The sequence below is a fragment of the Hyperolius riggenbachi genome, chromosome 4, assembly GCF_040937935.1.
Source record: "Hyperolius riggenbachi isolate aHypRig1 chromosome 4, aHypRig1.pri, whole genome shotgun sequence".
Classification (NCBI taxonomy): domain Eukaryota; kingdom Metazoa; phylum Chordata; class Amphibia; order Anura; family Hyperoliidae; genus Hyperolius; species Hyperolius riggenbachi.
Window position 1 is genome coordinate 131,290,365 of NC_090649.1, and position 24,770 is coordinate 131,315,134.

Below are 24,770 nucleotides of genomic sequence, written 5' to 3' on the forward strand. Positions count from 1 at the left end.
AGGGTGTTAGATTGAACTTTCTAATCTTAAGTAGAAATTGCAGCTAGGGTTCTGTTCTTACGATTAGATTACACTTCTGCATTCAGTTATTTATTTTACTAAATTCATCCATAAATGTCTTGTCCCTTTCATTCTATAAATCAGTGGCTCAGTGGCCAAACATAACTGTGTGAAACTGTAAACTGTAGACATATAGTTATTAATTTTGTGTACTACTGTACTTATAAAGCACTTTAGACAGTACATAGTCACGTCACAAACTCTGCCTCACAGTAGCTCACAAGTTATAGTCTAGTGTCATGGTCTATCATAGGCTAAGGCTAGTTTTTCTTATTACTTTTATTGCTATGCATTAATTTAGCACTGGCAAATTTTATGCAGTACTTCAGAGTGAGCATTAAAAATTCAAAGGCCAATTTTGGGTTAGTCACTTAACCTACTAGCATGCTTTTTGGATGCAGAAGAAGCCAGAGTGATTCAAGGAAACCTACCTATACTCCATGCAAATAGTTTCATGCCCTGAAACTCTGGTGCTGCAGCCTGCAAGTGTATTCATCATCTAGCCAAAAGCAGACAATATTATTAGTCAATAAAGTTAAACAATATGATGTATCAAACTATTACTGTGTATCCCTATTCACCTCTGTTTCTCATCACTAACATTTATTTTGAGCCAACCTAAAATAAATTTACCAAAACAGATACAGAATTTCCAGAATGTGTGAACTTGAGTAGTAAAGATTGCTTTATTAAAGTGGTCTGAAACTCTGAAATATTATTTACACCCTAAAACCTATTACCAGAAAAAAATGATAGCAGAACAGCATTCAAATATTTAAACACAGCACTTTTTTCTTCAGTGGGACTCTAATTGCCGAAGTTAGATCCGAACAATATCTTGTTTATGTTTGCTTAGCAGCCAGACAGCCACTATTAGTAAACATTCCTATGCAGTGTCTCAGCTTGCACAGATAGCAGAAGGTAAAAAAGCAGATATATTTCACTGGGTACATTATAATATATAAATACAGCAGTTATGCAATAAAAAGATAAACTGTACTTTGGCAATTTGTAATTTGTAAATAAACAATAATACTCGTGCACAAAAGCAAGTATGATAACTGTACAGGTAATAAAACGTTTTTATGGAATGTTATATCAGAGTTTAATCCTGCTTTAACATCATATTTGTGTACATAGGAAACAAAGGAGCAGTTGGTGCCTCATTTATGTTCAACGGGACTTCATTTGGTTTCATTAACAGTCACCTTACTTCTGGGAGTGAGAAGAAGCTAAGGTATTGTTTGACATGCTGGATCTCTGGTCCCAGTACATGATTTTCCCTCAGATGTGTGCTATTCATCATGTGTCAGAAGTGCCATTACCACAATTATTTATAGCTGCAGTAAGTTTCCCTAACAGCACCAACAGACTTTTGTTTACTTTTTATTAGGAGAAAACAGAATTACTTTAATATTCTGCGCTTCCTTGTTCTGGGCGACAAGAAGCTCAGCCCATTTAACCTCTCCCATCGATTCACACATCTCTTTTGGTTTGGAGATCTCAACTACCGTGTTCAACTTCCTAACAGTGTAAGTACTATAGAAAATAATTTTATATAAGTCATTTAACCCCCTTGGCGGTATGAAAAATACCGCCAGGGGGAAGCGCAACAGTTTTTTTTATTTTTTTTTTTTTTTTTATCATGTAGCGAGCCGAGGGCTCGCTACATGATAGCCGCTGCTCAGCGGCATCCCCCCAGCCCCGCCGATCGCCTCCGGCGATAGGCGATCAGGAAATCCCGTTCAAAGAACGGGATTTCCTGGAGGGCTTCCCCCGTCGCCATGGCGACGGGGCGGGATGACGTCACCGACGTCACTGACGTCGGGACGTCATTGGGAGTCCCGGGCCACCCCTCGGCGCTGCCTGGCACTGATTGGCCAGGCAGCGCTGGGGTCTGGAGGGGGGGGGGGGGCCCGCGCCGCAGCAGATAGCGGCGATCGCAAAGGGGCCGGCGGCGATCAGAGTGCTGGCGCAGCTAGCAAAGTGCTAGCTGCGTCCAGCAAAAAAAAAATTATTAAAATCGGCCCAGCAGGGCCTGAGCGGCACCCTCCGGCGGCTTACCCCGTGTCACACACGGGGTTACCGCTAAGGAGGTTAAAGGACACCTGAACTTAGAGGGATATGGAGGCTGCCATATTTGTTTTACCTTTTAAACAGTGTAAGTTGCCTGGCAGTCCTGCTGTTCTTCTGCCTCTAATACTTATAGCCATAGACCCTGAACAAGCTTGCAGATCTTGGGCTTGATTTACTAAGCGGTGCTAACTTTAGCACTGGCCCTTTGCACGTCTAAACTCAGTTGAAATGTGAGATCTGATTGAGAAAACCAGTGCTAACCTACTTAGCACCCTGGTTAGCACGCCTAAAGACTTTAGACGTGCTAAGTAGGTTAGCACCGCTTAGTAAATCAAGCCCCTTATGTTTCTTACTTAAAGAGACACTGAAGCGAAAAAAAATATATGATATAGTGAATTGGTTGTGTACTATGAATAATTACTAGAAGATTAGCAGCAAAGAAAATATTCTCATACTTTTATTTTCAGGTATATAGTGTTTTTTCTAACATTGCATCATTCTATAATATGTGCAGATTACACAACACTCAGCATTCAAAATGAGTCTTTCAGAGTAGTCTGTGAAGTAATGACCTCTCCTCTAGCAGAGGAAAAGTAAATAGTCCAGGAACAGTTGAGATAATAAAAGTCAGATAACAGCCCTCTCCAGGACTAACTTAGTCGGAGAGCTTAATGGCTTCTTTGCATAGAGATAACAACTGGAGTTTCTCAACTCTTCCTGTACTGGAAACAATTACACTGATGTATCTGATCTTAATGTTTTATTTCTTAGCTGTGCTACACATACAAATCATAATATCATCATTTTTTTTCGCTTCAGTGTCTCTTTAAGTCTGAATGGATTAGCCACTTGCTTATTTAAGGTGTGTGATGCAAATACTACTGCAGCCAAAGAGATCAGCAGGACTGCCAGGCAGCTGGTATTGTTTGAAAAGGAAATAAATATGTCTGCTTTCATATCCCTCTCAGTTCAGGTGTCCTTTAAACTCATTATTCATCCCACCATTCTTCTAAATTCATACTGTAGTAAATGTGCATTCATTAACAATATACACATTTTTTCCATTGCATGTCTGTACTTTTTGGAATAAATATATTTAAAATACCAGGCTTACTCGCTCCTGTAATTCTGAGTTACTTTTGCAGAATAGACCAAATCTCATGACTCCACCCACCTATATGTACTAAGCAAGAAGTTTTAAATCAGGATGATACCATTTATTGGCTAACTACAAATGAATAAGAATAAACAAGCTTTCGGCCTTGCAGCCTTCGTCAGGTTTATATCCTGTTAGTTTGCAAGCTGGTGGTACAGACAGCTTATATACATGCAACATCAAAAGGAAAAACAGATATTTTTTTCAAGCATAAATACATCATTAAGATGCCTTAATACAAACAGACCATCTAAATGGGGTAAGATAAGGATCCTTGTTTACTTTGATGCTCACAGACCTGGTATTAGGATTGACCCAGAGGTATCGTAAATTCTTAGTTCACAAGTTCAGCTAGGGTGGCTGAGACAGTTCATATATCATCAATCTCATACCAATATAGAAAGTTGTTGTCCTTATTCAGACCCTTCTGCACAGCTTTGAAACAATTTATAAATCTTGTTTCTGCTATTAATCGGTCATTTGACGTTTTGAAGCCGCCCTTCAGGGCAGTGACACGAAGATCATCCATGCTGTGTCCGTTGGACCGAAAGTGTGTAGCAACTGGGAGTCCAGATTTGGTATCATTAATAGTGTGCCTGTGTCCATTCATACGTTTGCACAGAGTTTGTCCAGTTTCTCCCACGTACATAACATTGGGGCATTTAGCACACATGATCAGATATACCAGATTGGTGGACCCACAAGAAAATTTACCTTGTATTCTGTACTCCTGTTGTGAACCTGGTATCGTTACCCTGTCAGTGGAGTAAATGTGTCTGCAGGTCCCACATATTTTTTGTCGGCAGGGTGATGTTCCGTTTTGTTGAGGCCTATTCAAAGAGCTCCTGACAATCATCTGTTTTAGATTGTGTGGTTGCCGATATGACAAGAGTGGAGGTTTAGGGAATATCGTTCTCAGTCTGTGATCCTTGTGTAAAATGGGATGAAGTTCCTTAGCAATCCTCCTTAAGATTTCCAGGCGTGGGTTGTAGGTGACAACCAAAGGGACACGTTCCTCTTTCTGGTTTTGCTTATATTTCAGGAGTTCAGTCCTGGGGATGTTGCTGGCTTTCCTGATTTGGGCCTCAGCCATGGGAGGACTGTAACCTTGTTTAATGAAAGTGTTCTTAAGGTGATCCAGGTGCTTGTCTCTGTCCATCCTGTCAGAACAAATCTGGTTGTACCTTATAGCTTGGCTGTAAATTATAGAGTTCTTAATGTGCTTGGGATGAAAACTGTCATATCTTAGGTATGTGGGACGGTCTGTAGGTTTGCGATACACAGAGGTTTGTATGTTGTTACCCCTGATGTATATGGTGGTGTCCAGAAAGTTAATCTCTGTGTCAGAGTAGGTAAGTTTCAATTTGATTGTAGGATGGAAGGCATTGAAGTTCCTGTGGAACTGGAGAAGATCATCCTCACTTGCGGACCAGATGATTAAAATATCATCAATGAAGCGGAAGTAGGCCAAGGGTTTTATGCCACATGCATTGAGGTATTCCTCTTCGATTTTGGCCATGAATAGATTTGCATACTGTGGAGCGAATCGCGAACCCATTGCCACGCCCATCTGCTGTAAATAGAGGTCCTGTCCAAAAGTGAAATAATTATGAGTGAGAATGAATTTGATCAGTCCAGTAATAGGCTTTACAGGTATGCCCTGACCCTGAAGATATTTACGGCAGGCCGCAATACCATCATCATGGGGAATGTTCGTGTACAGGGACTCCACGTCCATCGTGGCCAGTATGGTTCCCTCAGGTACTGGGCCGATGGCTGACAGTTTGTTCAGGAGGTGGGTGGTATCCTGTAAGTAGCTGGGTCTTTTACAGACAAGAGGTTTCAAAATGTTTTCCAGCCACCCTGAGATGTTCTCTGTAAGAGTTCCGCTCCCTGAGATTATGGGCCTGCCAGGGTTTCCCTCTTTGTGGATCTTGGGAAGCATGTAAAAGCAGGCTGTTCTAGGCTCTTCAGGGATAAGGGTCCTTACATGTAGTCTGATGTTTGCAGGCAATCTGTTAACCATCCTATTAAGTGCCATCCTGTAGCCTTTTGTGGGGTCCCCCTGTAATTTGGCATAGTGAGCGGTGTTGGATAATTGTCTTTGTGCCTCCTGGATGTAGTCACTGGTGACACCAGTGACTACATCCAGGAGGCACAAAGACAATTATCCAACACCGCTCACTATGCCAAATTACAGGGGGACCCCACAAAAGGCTACAGGATGGCACTTAATAGGATGGTTAACAGATTGCCTGCAAACATCAGACTACATGTAAGGACCTTTATCCCTGAAGAGCCTAGAACAGCCTGCTTTTACATGCTTCCCAAGATCCACAAAGAGGGAAACCCTGGCAGGCCCATAATCTCAGGGAGCGGAACTCTTACAGAGAACATCTCAGGGTGGCTGGAAAACATTTTGAAACCTCTTGTCTGTAAAAGACCCAGCTACTTACAGGATACCACCCACCTCCTGAACAAACTGTCAGCCATCGGCCCAGTACCTGAGGGAACCATACTGGCCACGATGGACGTGGAGTCCCTGTACACGAACATTCCCCATGATGATGGTATTGCGGCCTGCTGTAAATATCTTCAGGGTCAGGGCATACCTGTAAAGCCTATTACTGGACTGATCAAATTCATTCTCACTCATAATTATTTCACTTTTGGACAGGACCTCTATTTACAGCAGATGGGCGTGGCAATGGGTTCGCGATTCGCTCCACAGTATGCAAATCTATTCATGGCCAAAATCGAAGAGGAATACCTCAATGCATGTGGCATAAAACCCTTGGCCTACTTCCGCTTCATTGATGATATTTTAATCATCTGGTCCGCAAGTGAGGATGATCTTCTCCAGTTCCACAGGAACTTCAATGCCTTCCATCCTACAATCAAATTGAAACTTACCTACTCTGACACAGAGATTAACTTTCTGGACACCACCATATACATCAGGGGTAACAACATACAAACCTCTGTGTATCGCAAACCTACAGACCGTCCCACATACCTAAGATATGACAGTTTTCATCCCAAGCACATTAAGAACTCTATAATTTACAGCCAAGCTATAAGGTACAACCGGATTTGTTCTGACAGGATGGACAGAGACAAGCACCTGGATCACCTTAAGAACACTTTCATTAAACAAGGTTACAGTCCTCCCATGGCTGAGGCCCAAATCAGGAAAGCCAGCAACATCCCCAGGACTGAACTCCTGAAATATAAGCAAAACCAGAAAGAGGAACATGTCCCTTTGGTTGTCACCTACAACCCACGCCTGGAAATCTTAAGGAGGATTGCTAAGGAACTTCATCCCATTTTACACAAGGATCACAGACTGAGAACGATATTCCCTAAACCTCCACTCTTGTCATATCGGCAACCACACAATCTAAAACAGATGATTGTCAGGAGCTCTTTGAATAGGCCTCAACAAAACGGAACATCACCCTGCCGACAAAAAATATGTGGGACCTGCAGACACATTTACTCCACTGACAGGGTAACGATACCAGGTTCACAACAGGAGTACAGAATACAAGGTAAATTTTCTTGTGGGTCCACCAATCTGGTATATCTGATCATGTGTGCTAAATGCCCCAATGTTATGTACGTGGGAGAAAATGGACAAACTCTGCGCAAACGTATGAATGGACACAGGCACACTATTAATGATACCAAATCTGGACTCCCAGTTGCTACACACTTTCGGTCCAACGGACACAGCATGGATGATCTTCGTGTCACTGCCCTGAAGGGCGGCTTCAAAACGTCAAATGACCGATTAATAGCAGAAACAAAATTTATAAATTGTTTCAAAGCTGTGCAGAAGGGTCTGAATAAGGACAACAACTTTCTATATTGGTATGAGATTGATGATATATGAACTTTCTCAGCCACCCTAGCTGAACTTGTGAACTAAGAATTTACGATACCTCTGGGTCAATCCTAATACCAGGTCTGTGAGCATCAAAGTAAACAAGGATCCTTATCTTACCCCATTTAGATGGTCTGTTTGTATTAAGGCATCTTAATGATGTATTTATGCTTGAAAAAAATATCTGTTTTTCCTTTTGATGTTGCATGTATATAAGCTGTCTGTACCACCAGCTTGCAAACTAACAGGATATAAACCTGACGAAGGCTGCAAGGCCGAAAGCTTGTTTATTCTTATTCATTTGTAGTTAGCCAATAAATGGTATCATCCTGATTTAAAACTTCTTGCTTTTACTGATGGCTAACACGGTACAATACCCTACTGCTACTAATATGTACTAAGAATAACTCTTTGTGGCCTGCACTGCAATTATAGTTTTTTTTCCCCTTACTCAGGCTTCTTTAACACTGCAAATGTGATTCTGATCCGATTACAATGTAATTTTCACTGGGTGCTAGTAACACAATGAGAAAAAAATATAGCATGCAGGACTTCTTAAAATCGCATTTGAATAGCATCAAAATCGGAATTGCATCGGAATCTCGTGTAGTTTAAAAAAATAATCCTGATTTGCGTGAATGAAGAAACAATTTCTCACTATTTTTTTTAAACCACTTTATATAGAAACTAGCCAGGATGTTTGGAGGGTAAATATTTTTTTACATACTTAGCAGAGACAAGGAGGTAACTCTTCTCAGTTGAAGCACTGAGGTGCTGGCTACAAAGAGTTAGTAGTGAGAACAGGTAGGTGGAGCCAGATGATCTGTGCACATAATAAAAGACTGGCTGGCTTCCAGTTCATTCATCTCCATTTCATGTGGATGATGATGGGACAGAGGAAGAGTTTGGACATCTACTAATTTATGCAAATGGCTATCATATATAATAAATAGGAAGCAGAACTATGGCTTCAGTATACTGTACATGTTCTGATAAAAATTACCAACATGGAAAAAAAACACTCTAAGTCATACATGTCAAACTCTGGCCCGCAGAGCCATGAATTTTGGTCCGCAAGTGAGGGAGGAGGCCACTAGACATAGACTATGTCTAGTGGCCTCCTCCCTCACTTGATAGAGGTTGGCCCGCGACTTGTTATCAGTGTTCAATTTTGGCCCAATATGTATTTTGAGTTTGACATCCCTGCAAGTGATTAGTATGAGTTTGTTTGTGACAATATTATATTTCTAACTGACAGGAAGCAGAGAATATAGTCCAAAAGATCAAACAACAGCAGTATCAGGAACTACTGACCTCGGATCAGCTAAACATGGAACGTAAAGACAGCCAAGTCTTCCTCCACTTCCGTAAGATGTATTATTAACCAGTAGCAAGAATTCTTGATCTAGTTTAACTCAATTTCCTCATTCTAAGACAGTGGTCCTCAAACTAAAGCCCGCGGGCCGAATGCGGCCCCCTGAGGCTTTTTCACCGGCCCCCACTCGCAAAATGTATTATTTATAGATGTGGTCCGCTGCATCTTTAAATATCGGTGGCCCCTATATAGCACCACCAATCCACAGGGAAGCCAGAAAGCAGTCATTCACTGGCTTCCAATCTAATTTCGCATCAGGTGACACTTCTGTCCAATTAGGACGAAAGGTTGTCCCCTCTGTATGCTTCACTGTCTGGTGCAAAGAGGATTTTTACTATCTGCACATGCTGTATTGGGGGCATAATATTTGCACATGCTGTGTTGGGGGCATAATATCTGCTTTGGTTAAATAGGAGACGAAAAAGCTGCATGTGTTAACAGGTTATAGGTTACACTACCTAGGTTCAATGTAATGTTTTCTGCATCATGTTATGTATACTCCAGCCCCCATTAGTTTGAAGTATGTTGACCCAGCCCTTGACCGAAAAAGTTTGGGGACCCCTGATCTAAGACCATTCACTGTAAATATTTACAGTGGGATGCGAAAGTTTGGGCAACCGTGTTAACTGTCATGATTTTCCTGTATAAATCGTTGGTTGTTACGATAAAAAAAATGTTAAATATATCATATAGGAGACACACACAGTGATATTTGAGAAGTGAAATGTTTATTGGATTTACAGAAAGTGTGCAATAAATTTGGGCACCACAAAAAAGAAATGAAATCAATATTTAGTAGATCCTCATTTTGCAGAAATTACAGCCTCTAAATGCTTCCTGTAGGTTCCAATGAGAGTCTGGATTCTGGTTGAAGGTATTTTGGATCATTTCACTTTATAAAACATCTCTAGTTCATTCAGGTTTGATGGCTTCCAAGCATGGACAGCTCTCTTTAACTCACACCACAGATTTTCAATTATATTCAGGTCTGGGGACTGAGATGGCCATTCCAGAACGTTGTACTTGTTCCTCTGCATGAATGCCTTAGTGGATTTTGAGCAGTGTTTAGGGTTGTTGTCTTGTTGAAAGATCCAACCCCGGCGCAGCTTCAGCTTTGTCACTGATTCCTGGACAATGATCTCCAGAATCTGCTGCTACTGAGTGGAATCCATGCGTCCCTCAACTTTGACAAGATTCCCAGTCCCTGCACTGGCCACACAGCCCCACAGCATGATGGAACCACCACCATATTTTATTGTAGGTAGCAGGTGTTTTTTTTTTGGAATGCTGTGTTGTTTTTCCTCCATACATAACGCCCCTTGTTATGCCCAAATAACTACATTTTAGTTTCATCAGTCCACAGCAACTTATTCCCAAATTAAGCTGGCTTGTTCAAATGTGCTTTAGCATACCTCAAGCAGCTCTGTTTGTGCTGTGAGCGGAGAAAAGGCTTCCTCTGCATCACTCTTGCATACAGCATCATCTTGTGTAAAGTGCGCCGAATAAACGATGCACAGTGACTCTATCTGCAGCAAGATGATGTTGTAGGTCTTTGGTGCTGGTCGGTGGGTTGACTCTGACTGTTCTCACCATTCATAGCTTCTGTCTATCTGAGATTTTTCTTGGTCTGCCACTTCAAGCATTAACTTGAAATGAGCCTGTGGTCTTCCACTTCCTCAATATGTTCCTAACTGTGGAAAGTGTGGATCTCTGAGACAGCATTCTGTATCCTTCACCTAAACCATGATGGTGAACAATCTTTGTCTTCAGGTCATTTGAGAGTTGTTTTGACACCCCCCCCCCCCCCCAAGTTGCTACCCTTCAGAGAAAATTAAAAGAGGAGGGAAACTTACAACTGACCACCGTAAATACTCTTTCTCATAATTGGATTCACCTATGTATGTAGGTCAGGGGTCACAGAGCTTACCAAGCCAATTTGAGTTCCAAAAATTAGTTTTAAAGGTTTTGGAATCATTAAAATGACATCAGTGCCCAAATGTATGCACCTGCCTAATTTTGTTTAAAACTTTGGCATCTCACTGTATGTATTGTATCTCTTGAAAAGTGGTTGTAGTTCAAATAAGATCTTTATCACTTATGAATTTGACTATCTATTGCTATTTTTAGCATTTGGAATGATGTCTATAGCACTTTATCTGCCTATTCATTTTTTTGCACTATGTAAGCACTGGAAGCACATTATACATTTATCTAAGATATATGAATGGTGTGGACACTCACAAGTTCGAAATGAATTTAGAGGACCTACTGTATACATATTTTACCCTTTTTTCTTCAGTTCTATATGCTGGCACAGGGAACGCAATGTAACAGCCACTGTAAATGTGCTTAACCACTTGAGGACCACAGTGCTAAACCCCCCTAAAGACCAGGCTGTTTTTTTCTGTAATTGGCCACTGCAGCTTTAAGGCCAAGTTGCAGGGCTGCACAACACAGCAGAGGAGTGATTTCCCCCCCCCCCCTTTTCCCCCCACCATCAGAGCTCTCTGTTGGTGGGGCCTGATCGCCCCCCCCCCAGTGTTTATTTTTTTTATCAATATTTATGTTATTTATTTATTTTTTTATTTTTTTAAACCCTCCCACCCCCCAGCCGGCCAATCCTGGCGATCGGCTGTCATAGGCTTCAGCCTATGAGAGCCGATTGCTCTCTTGTCCCCCAGGGGGACAGCCGTGTCACACGGCTGTCCAGAGTACAGCGATGCTGCCGATCGCAGCGCTGTACATGTAAATAGACAGCGATTACGCCGTCTAACAGTCTTCCGAGTGGCAATCGCCGCTCGGAGACTGAAGAGGGGGCAGAGCTCCGCTCCCTGAGCAGGAGATGCGCACGCATCCTGCGATGCGATCTCCTGCAAACTGCAGCCCCAGGACTTGACGCCAATCGGCATTAGGCGGTCCTGAGGCTGCCGCCACGGCCACGCCCATGGCCATGGAGCGGTCGCAAGGTAGTTAAATGTTAAATAAAAATTTTCCTTATATACAAATCTCCAGTGATCTGTAAGCGGGCAGGTGGTTTACCAACAGTTAGGCAGTTTTTGCACTGAGAATATCAATTGGCATCACAAATGCACTGTGATGTAATTGTGATTTCCTCTTTTTATACTGCATGCATTTCACCTTAATTATCATCTGTTCAGGTGGCTTACACTGTGCGATTGCATTCACCATTTCTAACGGGAAAAACAAGAGCAGGAAAATTTTGAATAGCTAAATCACAAGAAAATTGCATAGCTATGTGATTTTCTTGTGCTCCTATAGACTTAACCAAAATGCAGGCATGGGAAAAATGCTGTATGCAGTGCTTTCGGTAAAAAATGGAACCTCACCAGTGGAAAAAAGGGCATTGTGATACAGTGTTATTTGTGGTACCCTTGCGGAAATGTGATCCAAGCATCACATCAGAATGCAGTCCGCGGAAAATAGGCCCAAAGGCCTGTTCTCACTTGGAATCGCGAAACACTATTGCGCGATTAGCGCTAAGGTTTTGCATTGGTGATTTTCACTGTACACTCTCTCGGTTTTTGAGCGATCGCGATTAACGCTTTTTGGCATTCTTATTGCGATCGCTCTAGAATTGCGGAAAAATGCTGCATGTAGCACGTTTTTCGATTGCCGCTAATCACGAATCGCCGGCGATTGGCGGCCATCGCGGCAGTGAGATCACTACTATATAGTTAGTATTTAAAAATTGCTAGCGATCGCTGGCGACTCAGCAATTAGCGGTAATCGCCCCAGTGAGAACGGGCTCTTAAAGACTTCTTTTCTTTGTTTCTCGGGGTGAGTGGAGCTTTGCACATTGAGGTCATGTTTTTGCTCAGTGCTGCTGCCTTTAGATGCAATAGAGCAAAGAAAGGTATTAACCAATTTTGGTATCTCAATTCCCCTCTACAGAGGAAGAAGAGATCACGTTCCCCCCAACTTATCGGTTTGATAGAGGAACCAGGGAACGGTACTGCTACACCAAGCAGAAGGCAACACATGTGAGTAATTGTAATATCGTTCACCTGAAAGAGGAAGAAGTTTTGAATCAGGATGATACCATTTATTGGCTAACTTAGAAGCAAAGCAGTAAGCTTTCGGCTATGAAGCCTTCGTCAGACTGATTCCTGTATACTGACAACATTTAGAACACAGCTTATATACACTGGGCATCTTGCTTTTACTGATGGCTAACACAGTGCAACACTCTACTGCTTCTACTATCCTAAAAGAGCACAAAGAGATGTGAATGCAGCAGTATAACATCCCATATGCAGCCAGTAACAAATACTGCATCAAATACAAGACAAATTATTTTGAACGTCAAAGACAATAATATAGAACACCATTTCCAAAAAAGGCTTGAACACTGTAAAATGTAAAAAAAAAAAAGTCACATAAACCCTACATTTAACAGTTAAATAGCACAAAGATGCAAATGTTAAAAATGAGAAATAACATGTTTTGAAAATGATGCACTTATGCTGTGTTTGTATTTGTATTAAAAATAAACTTATGAAATGATGATTTAATTGTATGTGTTTTACTAAAGGTAAATGGAACCATTTTTTTATTTTTCCTTTAACCTCCTTAGCGGTAACCCCGTGCAGGACACGGGGTAAGCCGCCGCGGAGGATTTCTCAGGCCCTGCTGGGCCGATTTGCATAATTTTTTTTTCAAACACGCAGCTAGCACTTTGCTAGCTGCGTGTTTGGTCCGATCGCCGCCAATCCGCCGCTACCCGCCGTGATACAGGGCCCCCCCGCATACCCCTTGCGCAGCCTGGCCAATCGCCGCCAGGCTGCACCATGGGGTGGATCGGGACTGCCTGTGACGTCACGACATCGATGATGTCACTCTGTTCATCGCCATGGTGATGGAGGAAGCCCTCAAGGAAATCCCGTTCAGAACGGGATTTCCTTATGGGCAAGCGCACCGGCGGCGATACAGGAGGACACCGCAGGGAGGGGGGAAGCATGTAGCTAGCGCTAGGCTAGCTACATGCTAAAAAAAAAAATAGGTTAAAAAAAAACCTCCAGCGGCCGCAAGGCGGGAATCATACCGCCAGGAAGGTTAAGGGCTTACTTTTAAGACTGAATTCTGAACAGCAGCCCTGACAAATCTGCTTTAGACCAGAAACCCACTAGGAGTGATTTTCTGAGCGTTTTGCGATTTGAAAAGTTCTTGTTAATGTAATGCTATGGGTGTGATCCCACTGGGACGATGTGATTTTATAAAAATCCCCCATCGCATTGCATTAGCAAGAGCTTTTCCAAATCACTAGCGATTCGAAATCGCTCCTAGTGGGTTTTTGGCCTTAGGGATGGTTCAGGCAGACATTTGAACCAGCCGCCCAGTGTCCCGCTTCTGCAAGTGCGCAGAAAAGCATTTGGCAACTTCCAGCGGCGCTTGACTTTATTTGATTTTGCGTCACGTTTTGACCCCCGCAGGGTGTCATGGAAACGCTGCGGTTGCCAGATTCAGGACACTACATGTAGCATCCAGAAAAAAATGAGACATCGTAATCAATACAATTGATTACAGCATTAGCGCAAATGGTTGCAAACGGTCATGCCGGTGGCTGTCTATTCACTTGAAAGGACAGCGCTCAAATGAAGAGTGTTGAGGTCCATTGCTTACCACCGCAAAACCGTCCATCTGAATGTGCACCTAAGGACGATGTTGAAAATATGTTTGTTGTTTATGTTAATGGTATTCCCCAGTTATATTGTTGTGTTAGCTTATTTTATTTACATCTTTGCAGGTAAAGTACAATTTACCTTCTTGGTGTGACAGGGTTTTATGGAAATCTTATCCTCAGATGCATGTCCTATGCCAGTCTTATGGTGAGAACATTCATTCTTTATTTTTCATAAGATTATTTTTAGAAGGCGCTACTGCAAGAACATTTTTAGCTCAATAGTGCCATCTGGCTGTCTATATCTGTATTTACTCTTTATTTATTTTATACATTTATATGCAGTATTGTCATTTTTCTACAAATAGGTGCATTTCTCTTCTGGGTAAACATGATTGACTTTTGTCTATCTACATTATTTCACATAGAAGAGCGGAGGCATAGAGATAGCTCTAATAGCTTGGTCAGCCAGAACACGGCTAATAAATGATGCTTGCATAACTAATCCCTCCCCCCCCTCCGCCCTCAAAAGAACCCCCACTAAATCGTTGTCTGGTCTGATTCCATTAAAAAGGAATATGTTAACATCCATATGACGCATGTATTTCTATGGCATCTCTGCGGAGCTACAGAGGGCGTAGTGAGGGCCTATCCACATTCGTGAGTTTTTAAAAATGCATGTACAAATCTTTTTTGTGCATGTGTTTTTAAGTGCGTTTTTTGCTTCACAAAAAGGAAGCAGGATGCCAGACTAGAGTATTCTGGGAGTAAAAGGTGGTGTGTTCTGGATAAAAATGCAGTGCACTGCATTCTGGTGAGTTGCAAAAAAAAACTCACATATTTACCTGGTAATTACATGAGTTTTCTGACAAAAATGCATCTACTAATATGTTCCGCAAACGCAGTACATTCCAGCGCTTCAGTGGAGACATCAGAAAGTGCTTTCTGTGCAATTCCTGATGTCCTAGCAGATCAAAGATTGCTTTGTGTTGCTAAAATCTGCAACACAAAGCATCAGTGAGAACAGGCCCTCATTCCACTAACTGTCCTTTAGAGGAACTCACAGTCTAATCCCTACTATAGTCATAGTTAAATTATATCCCAGTTTAAGGCTATGTTCATACTAGGGCATTGCGGAATACTGCGTTGGATGTTTTAATTGCATTGCTAATGCGATGCAAACATATTGTGATGTTAAGTTCACATTGGTGCATTAGCATTGCAGTGCGGTGGAAATTCATCAGCATAATGCAAAGCATGCTGTACAGTACCGGATGATGTACGTGTTTATAGTTGCAGTGAAGCATACTTTGGATAGACAATGCTTTGTTTGCATGCGTCGCAGCCCACGTTGCACTATGTGACTTTTCCTCACTGTTGTGTGCGTGGCAAACCTGTTTTTACAGGGCACGTAATGCAGTGCCCCAGTATGAACCCAGCCTAAGGCCAATCTTCAGGTGGGCCAATTAACTTATTAGTATTAGGGATGATTAATGAGATGTAAATATTATTTTAGTTTCTTGTGGCGTGACAATGGAAGGCTGTATTTGAACATTTTCTAGGTGCATAAATATGCATAACATTTGCATGACTATTCCTAATAAGTATGTTTTCGGATGTGGGAGGAAACTAGAGTTTTTGAAAGAAACCCACGCAGTGACACAAACACAGGGGGAATACACTACATGCAGATAGTGTGGTAGTTATAATTACTGAATATGTCTTTGTTCTTCCATTTCCTACTAACTCATGCCCACATGTTGTGTTTCCCTTGTCAGGCTGCACAGAAGATATAACTACCAGTGATCACTCTCCAGTATTTGCCACGTTCCAAGTTGGAGTAACATCACAATTTGTTTCCAAAAACAGTAAGACTCTATGATAAACCTGAAAACATTCTCTGCCTGCTGCCTTCATTTCATTCTCTCAGTAAGGCCAGATTTACAGTATATTGAGGCCTAGACACACATGAATGATCATGCAACTTTTATAAGACTCCACCTCTTTAATTGAAATCCATTGAATGCTATTATTATCCAGAAAATGAAAACCACATAAAATTATATTGCAGATAGGATGGTGCCTGCTTTAGAGCCAGTTATACCATTGGTTTACTCATTTCTAATGAAAATGCGGAGCTGATGAAATTCAAGTCCCACAATGCATTGCAGGAGTCTGACAGCCACAGTCATGATTCATAAAGGCAAATGCATTCTGGGACTTGTAGATCCTTAACAGTTGGAGAACCAAGTTTGCAGATCACTGACCTAAGCTATAGAGACTTGTCACTACTATACTGAGCCCCGGCAACTGACTGTCCCACAAGAACTTTATGGAAATGACTTAACTATGGAATAAGCATATTTTGTAAAAGATGAACCTAGACTTGAATTGCATTCTCTGTGCTACTCTGCCATATGATTTCAGCTTTTTATTTGAAGTCACAAAGAGGAGCTTTCTTATCAATTCAGGGTTTTCAAAAAGGAGGTTACCGTAAGTCCTGTCCTTCAGAAATAGGATGAATCTGCGCTAATCTCAAAGTGGCTGTATCTTTGGATCAGCTACTCAATTCTGCATAGAATAGAATTTGAGCAATGACCAGCATGAACATTTCTGGGTCTGCTGTCTCTTTTTTTAAAAAAAGGAAACATTTTTTTTTATTAGCGGCTATTTATAAATAAGTGGCAATTTGCTAAAAGATTGCCATTTTTTATTCACTTGTCTGAAAAATTACAAAACCTCTTTTCCATCTCCATATTTTTATATCTGAACTTTTAGGAAGGTATTATAATCACTTCACATAGTCTCCCTAAAATGGCAGTGGTAACAGCCAATTGCCAAAAGAAAGGGCCCCCATTGACTTATATTGTGGCTGAGGCCTTCCGCCTGCTGTCAAAAGTGGTGAGCAGGATGTCTGGAACACTGTAGGTGAGCAGGAATTATTGTGCAGAGATGTAGAACTTTGAGCCATGGAATACATTAAGGGCCTATTTCCACTACATGCAGATTGGATGCAGAAAAACTGACTCCAATGAATGCCTATGGGAAAATCTGCATCAGAAAAATCACATTTAGTGGAAACAGGCCCATAGGCTTTCATAGGAGTCAGTGTTTCTGCATCCATTATGCATCCAATCTGTGTGTAGTGGAAATAGGCCCTCATAGTGAGAAAGCTGTAGGAAAATTAGGGAATAGAAATATTACACAACAGTATCTCATTTGTGTCCTACAATGCACCATTGGCATCAGGGGCGTAACTAGACTTAATAAAGCCCCCTGCATAAATGATACCATGGGGCCCCTTGGTCCCCGATTCCCATGCGGGTCATGTGATCAGGAGTCAGCGAATGGCAGTAGAGATTGCTCTGCTGTGAAGCAGGAAAAAAATTATGCTCCTGCACATTGTTTTTGCTAATTGGCTGCACTTGTGGTTGGGGAGAGGAAGGAAGAGGGCCCCATAAGCCTCTGGGCCCCACTGCGGTGGCAGGGGTCGCAGGGGTGATTGCTACGTCCATGAATGGCAGCCAAAATCTAATCGGTTCATCATTTTGTTTCCTTGTACTAGATGTAATAGAAGTGCTTCAATCTGTAGGGCCTCTTGCCTTCACCAATCACACTTGTAAATTGGAGGAACAGCCTTAAAGGACACCTGAAGTGAGAGGAATATGGAGGATGCCATATTTATTTCCTTTTAAGCTAAGCACATTGCCAGGAGGGCGAGTTGATCCACTGCCTCTAATACGTTTAGTCATAGACCATAAACAAGCATGCGAATGAGATATAAAACAGAAAACCGAGAGCCCAATATAGTGTAGTATGTATTGGAAAGGAGGAGAAAATGTGAACGAAAGTATTTATACTTACAAACCCGGGTTACCGCTAAGGCAACCACTGTTGAGGCAGGTGAGGAGTTTAGGCCTGTCTCCACTCAGGACTAAGATGTCGCTCTATGTGGATAGGAGAAAAAGAGGATGTATCACCCCTCCACCAGGGGTGGACTTTTTGTATTGTAGAAATGTACAGAGGTGCCAAAAGGATAAAATTTGATAAAATTGTTAAAAATGATCGGGAGGCGGTGGTGGACCAGCCAACCCAAAACAGACACGATGCTGTCGATTAATGTAATAACAATTTATTCGCATACTCCTAGAAACAACTGGCAACACCCAGAGGTGCTAAGCGTATATTGGACCCCTAGCTGTGTGATACTCCTGTTGTTTATTGCCTGAAGAAGCGGGGATATACCTGCGAAACGCGTTGCCAGTTTTTTATTCTTTTGGCACCTCTGTACATTTCTACTATGCGAATGAGATGTTTGACTGAATTTGCCGCACGCTTGTATCAGGTATATGATTCAGACACTACTGGTGCTACTGGAAGATCAGCAGGTTGCCACGCAACTGGTATTGTTTAAACAGAAATAAATATGGCCTCCATACACCTCTCACCTCAGGTGTCCTTTAAGTGCATTTCCTGAAAGTGTTGAAAATTACTGAGTGATGAGGACTGCTGTTATGCGTATTGCTTATATTGATTTTATTGGTTCGTCTTTAGATCCCGGAGATTCGGATGTGCAGGGACATATTGAACTACTGAACTGCAAAGCTACTCTGTATACCAAAAGTCATACAAAATTCTACATAGAATTCTATTCTACCTGCCTAGAAAGTAAGTAGCTCTCTTCTGTAAGTTCCTAGTGGCCTATTTAATAGATGACAGAGGTCATTGATGGTCAGTGACTCATGGCAACCACATACTACATTTTTCTCTCTCTGTACTATATATACTTTTAATATGGTTAGTAAAATTCCCATGATATAGCATTTCTTCAGTGTATGATATACTTATGTCTTCATCTTATGCAATACTATACACTTATAAACCTGCAAAAAATGAAGCCATGTATTTATCTATCTCTCATATTCCAAATAGCAGCAGTGGAGTATTGTACTGTGTTAGCAATGATGTTGTAATTGAGGCATTCAATGGCATTTATTTATTTATGCTTGCAAAACAATGTATCTCTTTTTAGTATCCTGTGTATATAAGCTGTGTATTCTACATGTCGTCAGTATACAGGCATTAGTCTGATGAAGGCTTCATAGCTGAAAGCTTACGACTTTTCTTCTAAATTAGCCAATAAATGGTATAATCCTGATTAAAAACTTCTTCATAATGCAAATGCAATTGATGGCTCATTATTGCATTTCTATGAAACATATTTTGAGTGAATATAATATTTTATATGAAATCTATCCGTGGAAGACATTTAAATGGGAACATTATTAAAATATAAGATTAATGAATGCTTTTCCAAAACAAGCCCCTTTAGTTTTATTTTCCTACTGAAGTATGATAGCCTCTGCAGGTAGGTATCAGGGACCTGCTACAGTCTCATCTAAATGCTGCAGACCTTCCACAGATCATACTCAAGCGTATTGCTCGCAACTATTCTGGTAAAACTACCGGAGACAAATTGTTTAAAGAGAACCCGAGGTGGGATCTAAGAATCCAATTAGCATACAGAGACTGGTTCTGCATACAATGACCAGCCTCTGTTGCTATACTGTTTCTGCCTAGCCCCCCTCGCTCTGCTGTCCCCCATAAATCAGTCGCTGTGCTGGCGACACGCAGCGTGTCGCCAGCCGGCTGTTTACATGTGTCAGTCTGCCACTCCCCGCCTCCTCCATAGTGCTGGTCCCTGACCGCGTCCCTTCCCTCCAATCAGCGGGGAGGGAAGGGACGCGGGCGGTGACCGTTGCTATGGAGGTGGACACTTCACATGTAAACAGCTGTCGCCAGCACGGCGATTGATTTATGGGACATAGCAGAGCGCAGGGGGAGACTGGGGTAGACGGTATAGCAACAGAGGCTGGGTATTATATGCAGACCCAGCCTCTGTATGCTAATTGGTTTCTTAGACCCCACCTCGGGTTCTCTTTAATGTCCCAACATATAGTTCCAAAATTTTCCAAAGTTTTTGTGACAATCTTGCTGATGGGGTTTAGATGGTCATTAAATGGGATTGCAACTAGTTGCTGTTAAATGTGGGATTTGTAGGTTAAGAACAAAGTCTTTCAGAGACCAGAATAAATCATTTAAAAGGTTGTGGTTGTTTCATTAAGCATTATTGATCTTCCATGAATATTCAAAAATAAATCAATAAGGTACAAATCTTAGTTTCATTATAAATAATTACAAAATATAAACAAATTGATTGCTGAGTAATCTGTAAGTATATTAATAAAAGGCCTATTGTTATAGCTTGTGTGTTTGCATGTGTGTGGATGTGTGTGTGAGGCTGAAGAAAGCAAATCTGCCTCCTGACTCCCGCCTAAAACTCCTTACATACAAAATGGGAGGGTCCCATAGTATAACACGATGCTATCTGTGATTGGTCTAATTAAATAATGCTATAGTTTCTATTCGCTGACTACCATACCTAGCTGCTTCAGTTAACTGTTCATTTATCACAAAGAGAGCACATGTTCCATTCTGGCTGAAATCAGAACTGGCATCTTCTGGTATGCCTTGGCCAGAGAACTAATGAAAGACATCTGTTTGACCATAGCTTCTGACTGGGGGGGATGGTTATCCTATACATACCATTGCTTCTCAGAGCAAGGAATTCCTGAGATCAGGATATAGAATTTCCACTAAATCCCTGTTCCCCTAACCTAGATAATAGAAGATTTCTATTCAATCAGTCTTATCAATATCACATATATAATTGATCTATAGCTTTGATATCTCAATCGCGTCACATCCAATATAGATAATTCTCCTTCTCATCACAGCAGGGCCCTAGCTATGTAGAGAGCTCAAATCATCAAATATTTAGATTACTTACTCGAAGATTAAAATATCAAAACATTCAACATATTTCAGTTGCTAAGTGCAAAAAGTTTTTTTTTAAGTAACTATGGACCTAATGCACAAAAAGCTGGCACATTTATCATTAAACTGTAGGGAATTTTCAGGCATTGCTGTATGGACCAAGAACACCTAAATGAGATGTAGGGAGAGACCAGGAGCCCAATGGTGCAGTATTTTTAGGTAGTCAGATAAATGTAGGTATGTGTAGTCATACACTCACATCGTTGGGTTGCAGTTCCTGCAACCACCGTATAAGCCTGCGGGAAATTAATCGTCCCTGCACGGTTTTCCAGGTCTTGACGGATACTAGATGGTTGCTCTTCTGTGGTTCATTATAGTTTCCAGAGAAACTGCAAAGCTACTACCTCCAAAGGAGGTCTGACTGGATAATTGGGTAGAATGGAGGTGCCCAATGTATACAGAAATTATATTTCTATTGACGACCAATGTTATAAAGAGAGGTAATCACTTACCTCTCCAGAAGGTAAGGACACCAGTTCAACTGGAAAAATATGTATTCAAAAACACAACTTGCGCAGAATGCCCCAGACCAGCGGACTTTTGGGGCCAAATTGCGGATGATCCAGGCAGCGGAGGAGGATCGCAAGGGAGTGATCAGCCTGGAGGGGGCTGGAGGAAGCCCCAGGTATGTATAATTGTTTTAACCCCCCACCCCATCTCAGGTTCCTTTTAATAGACTGCAAATGAATATTAACGACATACTTATCTCGCTGTCAGTTCCACTCAGAAGTGATTACATTATATTGCTTATGTTTCCTTATCAGCCACTATAAGTATACATTCCTGGCAATGTTTCAGCTTAGCACAAGGTGAAAGTGTACGCATAAGACAAATTCTCAGTGGAAACATAATATATAAATACAGCAGCTATGCAATGACAGCGGCAGCTTTCAGAGCAGATAAATTGTACTTTGGGAACTTGTAATGTGTAAACGAACGATAATACTTGTGCACAAAAGCAAATATGATAACTGTATGCTACCTAATAAAACCTAACTGTCGCTGCGTCCAGCAGCCAGCTGTCCCTGTGTCCCAGGTTCTTTGTTACTGCGCATGTGCGGGTGCAGGCGAGTGAGGTGGGCGGGTGCGGGCGAGCGAGGCGCGCGCTCAGCGAACGACAGTTGCGTGCGCGGCGTGTGCACGCATGCACAGCCGCCGGAAAAAGACCTAGAGCCCATTTTTAAACGGGCTAGGGTCTACTATTCAGTAATAAAAAGTAATAAAAGTAATAAAAAGTAGTAAAACAAAGTTTTTTAATGAACCTCATGTCATAAACACGCGATGCGCATTTGCAAAACATTACACAGCTCTGCCTAGCTAAATCTTATCCTTAGAATCGATAGGTATCAAGACAATTAGGAAAAAAAATGAATTCTAGTACAATTATGAGTTTAACCTAATAAGCACATTAATAACACAGATCACACTACTGTTATGCTATTCAGGTCGCTTGTTATTCTGGTAATTGTGGGCTTGGTGAGGTTAACAAATGAGTGTGCTAGCTAGGTGAGTTTCCGCTAACAGCACATTGGGGTGTATGCACTAGACTGTGGTAAGCAGAATAATGTGCATGAAGTCTTACCACTCAACAAGTGCAGTGTACTGCAATACATTGCATGCAATGCATTACGCTCTACTCATGATACTTGCATGCCAATCCCTCCGAAAATGTTGTGGGGCCCCATGCAGCATGGATGCAGAAGCTTTCCTCTGTAAGGCACCAGTGTCACATGACATGCATCAGGGCATTACAGAGGAGCATTGGTGCACCTTGACATGCTGCAGAGTGAAGAGGAGGGAGCAGAGCTGGGGAGGTATGTGCACGCTGTGCTGCTCTGCCTAAATGGGGGAAAATGTGCTAACCACTACGCCAATGTGCACCGAACGTAGGCAGGAACTCTTCTAATATCTAATCTTGTCTATTGGGTAGCCTCCACAGTCTTTAGAAACTTTCTTTTGCTGTTCAACAATTAAGGGGGAAAACAATAATGCTTTCCGTGCAATTGGATTTCAATCTGGTAAAAATCTCTTTTCTGTGACTAAAGTTACTCTTTAAATGAGGCTGTTGCAGGTCTCTCCCAGGTGCTCCATCTATGCAGTAGCTGAATAATGCTGTCTCTCTCGGACAGATGTGGTGAAGAGCTCTGAGGCTGCAGATCAGGATGGATGTAATGGCACTGTGATGGTGACGTTTGAAGCTCTTCCAAAGGTGATTTATACCCCTGTCCTCCACTCCTCCTCTGTGTCTATCACATTTCCATGTCTGTGACATAGTTTGGTATGTGCTGATTACAATTTTTATAGTTATATCAATCGTTTCCAGCAACACTGAATATTAAACCAAATTTTTAGGGCTGGTTCACACGGACGGAAACATATCGCTTTTTCGGGTGCGTTGGACAAGCGATCAGTTTCTTCTCTATTTGAATGGACGTCTTTTTTCAACCAAGTAACTATGTAACTATGAATGGAAGCATTTTTTTTAGATAATGGTTACAGCGTTTGACAGTGTTGGTGCAATCCCCGCGGTAGATCCCTCGTCACACAGTGTCTGAGTCGTTTGCGTTTACCAGCGATGAGGAGAAATGCTCAGCAACTGGTAATCACTTGCCACTGCTCTGTGGGATGTGCACAGCCCTTTTCTTCTACCTGTTGGACTTGCCACTGCTCTGCTTGTCGTTTGAGGAGGGATTTTGAAAGGAGTTGTCCAGTAATGCTGTTGGACAGGAAGTACAACATTGGAGAGGGAGAGAGAAAGAGATGAGACAGAAGATGGATGCTGTAGTAGAACTGGAGCAGTTGGTAGACTAGGTTCAGGCACGCCTAGTCATAAGGGACTCCACAGTCCAGGGTATAGCAACAATGTGCTGGAGTACAGAGCATGGGACAGCATCTATCTGCACTTTTCCAAGACTTTGAGGGCCTTTCTGCAACTACCGAGGATCAGATGCGTGAGCACAGCAAATGGAGTAGTCTAGTGTATTATCTTGCTATCCTGCTCTAAATGCCATCAAACGTACAATTCGCAAACAAAACCCTCCCAACACATTCAAACACTTTTAAATGCTTTCAAATGAAAAATGATTTGCGATTTCTAGCAATTGATCACCAGCATTTGAAAGTGTTTAAACGCACCGGTCAGCAGCCATCCGTTTGAACCAGCTCTTATTGCAAATATTTCATCTTAGAAGTTAACTCACTGTGCATTGCTCTGGTCAAGTACTGTATGTTTGATGTGGTCGAGTGGTATTACTCACACCGTATTGCACATGGGAATAGTCATGTTGTTGTGCTCTAGTTATCATGGTGTACTCCACCTCCACCATGTTTTCTACCAAATTATTATTTACCTTTTAAATCTTAAAGGATACAAAAGGTTAAATGATGACATAGACTTGTGTATGTACAGTGCCAAACACAGAAGTAAGGCCCCGTTCACACTTGCGGTTTTGCGAAAACCGCACCGGATGTCCGGACCGCACCGGAGCCGGATCGGACCTGAACCGTACGGTTCCTGTCCGGATCCGGTCCGGATCCGGTCCGGTTGCATACGGTTTCCGTGCGGTATGAACACGGTTGCGGTCCGGATCCGGATTCTTAAAGAGATAACAACCTGTATAAATACCTGGGGTTCTGGGAGGTCAGCAGAAGCTCTGGGGTCATTGTTGGAGACAGCTGGACG

General features: G+C 42.0%; 1 protein-coding gene and 1 long non-coding RNA gene across 3 annotated transcripts in view; one reads left to right on the forward strand and one right to left on the reverse strand.

Annotated features, from left to right (window-relative positions):
• The window catches only part of LOC137571493 (uncharacterized), a 116,024-nt gene extending 115,463 nt beyond the window's left edge, over positions 1-561 (reverse strand). The window contains exon 1 of the long non-coding RNA XR_011031360.1: positions 492-561. This is a non-coding gene — a long non-coding RNA (uncharacterized lncRNA). The remainder of the gene's footprint in view (positions 1-491) is intronic.
• The window catches only part of INPP5D (inositol polyphosphate-5-phosphatase D), a 167,269-nt gene that overhangs the window by 99,294 nt on the left and 43,205 nt on the right, over positions 1-24,770 (forward strand). For both annotated transcript variants that reach the window (XM_068280692.1, XM_068280693.1), the window contains 8 exons: positions 1,201-1,297; positions 1,454-1,592; positions 8,437-8,545; positions 12,466-12,554; positions 14,318-14,399; positions 15,970-16,059; positions 18,746-18,859; positions 23,218-23,297. In XM_068280692.1, the coding sequence (XP_068136793.1) occupies positions 1,201-1,297; positions 1,454-1,592; positions 8,437-8,545; positions 12,466-12,554; positions 14,318-14,399; positions 15,970-16,059; positions 18,746-18,859; positions 23,218-23,297 (800 nt within the window). The remainder of the gene's footprint in view (positions 1-1,200; positions 1,298-1,453; positions 1,593-8,436; positions 8,546-12,465; positions 12,555-14,317; positions 14,400-15,969; positions 16,060-18,745; positions 18,860-23,217; positions 23,298-24,770) is intronic.